Genomic DNA, 2,210 nt, shown 5'->3' on the forward strand with positions numbered 1-2,210 from the left:
GGCCGCGTCGGTGAGCTGCTGCCCCGAGACGGGCTGACGTCGTCTCTCCCTCCCCATGCGCAGCTCCCCAGGATTTCAGGGCAGAATTTGGCCCGTCGGGGCGGTTCTGCTCTTAGCGTGCATCTGTCTTGCAGGTGGCCGAGGCTGGGTCTGGGGAGGATGCAGTGACAACGTGGAGTTTGGGGAGAGGATTTCCAAGCTCTTTGTGGACGCTTTGGAAACAGGGCACGATACCCGCGCGCTGATTAACCTGCACAACAATGAAGTCGGGAGACTTGTAAGTCAGATTAATAACAATAATTATTATAATGTCTATATTGAAATTAAAATCCAAGAGTCGGTTAGGCTGCCCAGGTCCCCGTCTCCAGCCCTCTGTGACAATCTAGGCCCCGTAGCATTTGCATGGGGAGAAAACCACAGCCAGAATCTGGCCCTAGAGCTGGACACAAGGAACTGCGGGAAGAGTTGTTCCCACTTCCAGCCTCTGCAGCTGTGTGTACTGCGGTTAACTACCAGCACACACCACTCACTCGCTGAGAAATGCACAGGGTTTATACTCACCTGGCGCTTGTCTGGTCTGTAAAACACAGCAAGAGCCACCTTGCTTTCTTGTACTGTGCATTTCCAAGCCATTTGGCCGGGGAAGCCAGGTGTGAGCTGGCCCCGCTCGCAAGCCGGCTGCCAGACTCGCCCCCCGCTCCCCGCCTGGGCCGGCGGAGGCTCTCAGCATCTTGCCAAACCTCCTTGTCTGTAAAAACAAGGACAGCAACACTTAACATACCTATCTCATAGGGTGTGTCGAGGCTTAATCTCACATAGATACCAGTGATTGGGACCTTATAAATACCAGAGGGAGATAGGTAGATAATATCTGTGAAGTGCTTGGCCTGGAGGAGATGCAGAGAGGTTGGGTATGATTATTCCGAAGCAGTTTCACACGTTTTGAATGAAACCTCTGAGAGGGATGATGGGTTGATGCTCTGATGAGCGAGGTGAGATGGAGACTGGAATGGCGTGAGAAGGGCATGACCCAACAAATGCGCTTTTCTCCTGTCCTGGAGAAATGGCTCCTGCAAGGGCTGGAGACAATAGTTCGTGCCCCCTCATTATCTCTGTCCTTTTAATTAGTGAAAAGGGACAGAGGTTTTCTAGGAACTGAAATAAGAGCATCAGCTGGTGTCTTGGAAGGACCAGAGATCATGCCCGGCACAAGCCACTTTTGCCCCCTGAATTAGAGGTGCTGTAGAGCCTGGTTTGGGGATTTAGATAACGATGCTCTGCTGCTCCTGATGTCTCCACCTTCTCCACCAAGGCCGTGAGAGCCACGATGAAGCGAGCCTGCAAGTGCCATGGGGTATCGGGCAGCTGCAGCATCCAGACCTGCTGGCTCCAGCTCGCCGAGTTTCGTGAGATTGGGAACTACCTGAAGATAAAATATGACCAAGCCCACAAGCTGGAGATGGACAAGAGGCGGATGAGAGCCGGCAACAGCGCCGACAGCCGTGGGGCCACGGCGGAGACCTTCCACCACGTTGACGCCACGGAGCTCATTTTCTTGGAGGACTCTCCTGACTACTGCACGAGGAACGCCAGCCTGGGCCACCACGGCACTGAGGGCCGCGAGTGCCTGCAGACCGGCAAGAACCTCTCGCAGTGGGAGAAGAGGAGCTGCCGGCGGCTGTGCACCGAGTGCGGTCTCCGCGTGGAGGAGAAGAGGACAGAGGTTGTGGCCAGCTGCAACTGCAAGTTCCACTGGTGCTGCACGGTGCGGTGCGAGCAATGCCGGCAGCTGGTGGCCAAGCACTTCTAGCGCCGCTGCCCCCAACCACATCAAGCGGAGGATCAAGGGCCATAAGAGATAGAGGGTGGCCGTGGTGCCCAAGGAGGACGCTTTGGTGTCCCCACGCTTGGCAGCCGCCGGCAGGAGCTGGGTTGGGAAGGAGCGTCCCTGGAGAGCTACGGGGTCCGGAGGGCTGAGCAGGGCATCGCACAAGAAACGGGTCCTCCTGCGGACGGATGCTGTGAGATTAGGAAGCACAAGGCGCGGGCGCTGAGGGACCACGGTCCTTCTTGCTTCCATGGAATTTTCCTCTCAATATTTACCGGTAGCTTCTTTCTTTTTGGGAGTCACTTTATTTGTGTATTGGACAGAGGGAAGAATTTAACTTTTTCAGTGGGCTTAACCCCTTGTGCCGCGTCCAGCGGGTCAG

The 2,210-nt window shown here is 55.7% G+C and overlaps 1 protein-coding gene across 1 annotated transcript in view; it reads left to right on the plus strand.

Annotated features, from left to right (window-relative positions):
* Window positions 1-1,810, plus strand: part of WNT8A (wingless-type MMTV integration site family, member 8A) — a 3,519-nt gene extending 1,709 nt beyond the window's left edge. The window contains exons 5-6 of the mRNA XM_010291346.1: window positions 133-277; window positions 1,313-1,810. Of these exons, the coding sequence (XP_010289648.1) occupies window positions 133-277; window positions 1,313-1,810 (643 nt within the window). The remainder of the gene's footprint in view (window positions 1-132; window positions 278-1,312) is intronic.
* The last annotated feature ends 400 nt before the right edge of the window (window positions 1,811-2,210 follow it).

The sequence above is a fragment of the Phaethon lepturus genome, unplaced genomic scaffold (assembly GCF_000687285.1).
Source record: "Phaethon lepturus isolate BGI_N335 unplaced genomic scaffold, ASM68728v1 scaffold22647, whole genome shotgun sequence".
Taxonomy (NCBI): Eukaryota; Metazoa; Chordata; class Aves; order Phaethontiformes; family Phaethontidae; genus Phaethon; species Phaethon lepturus.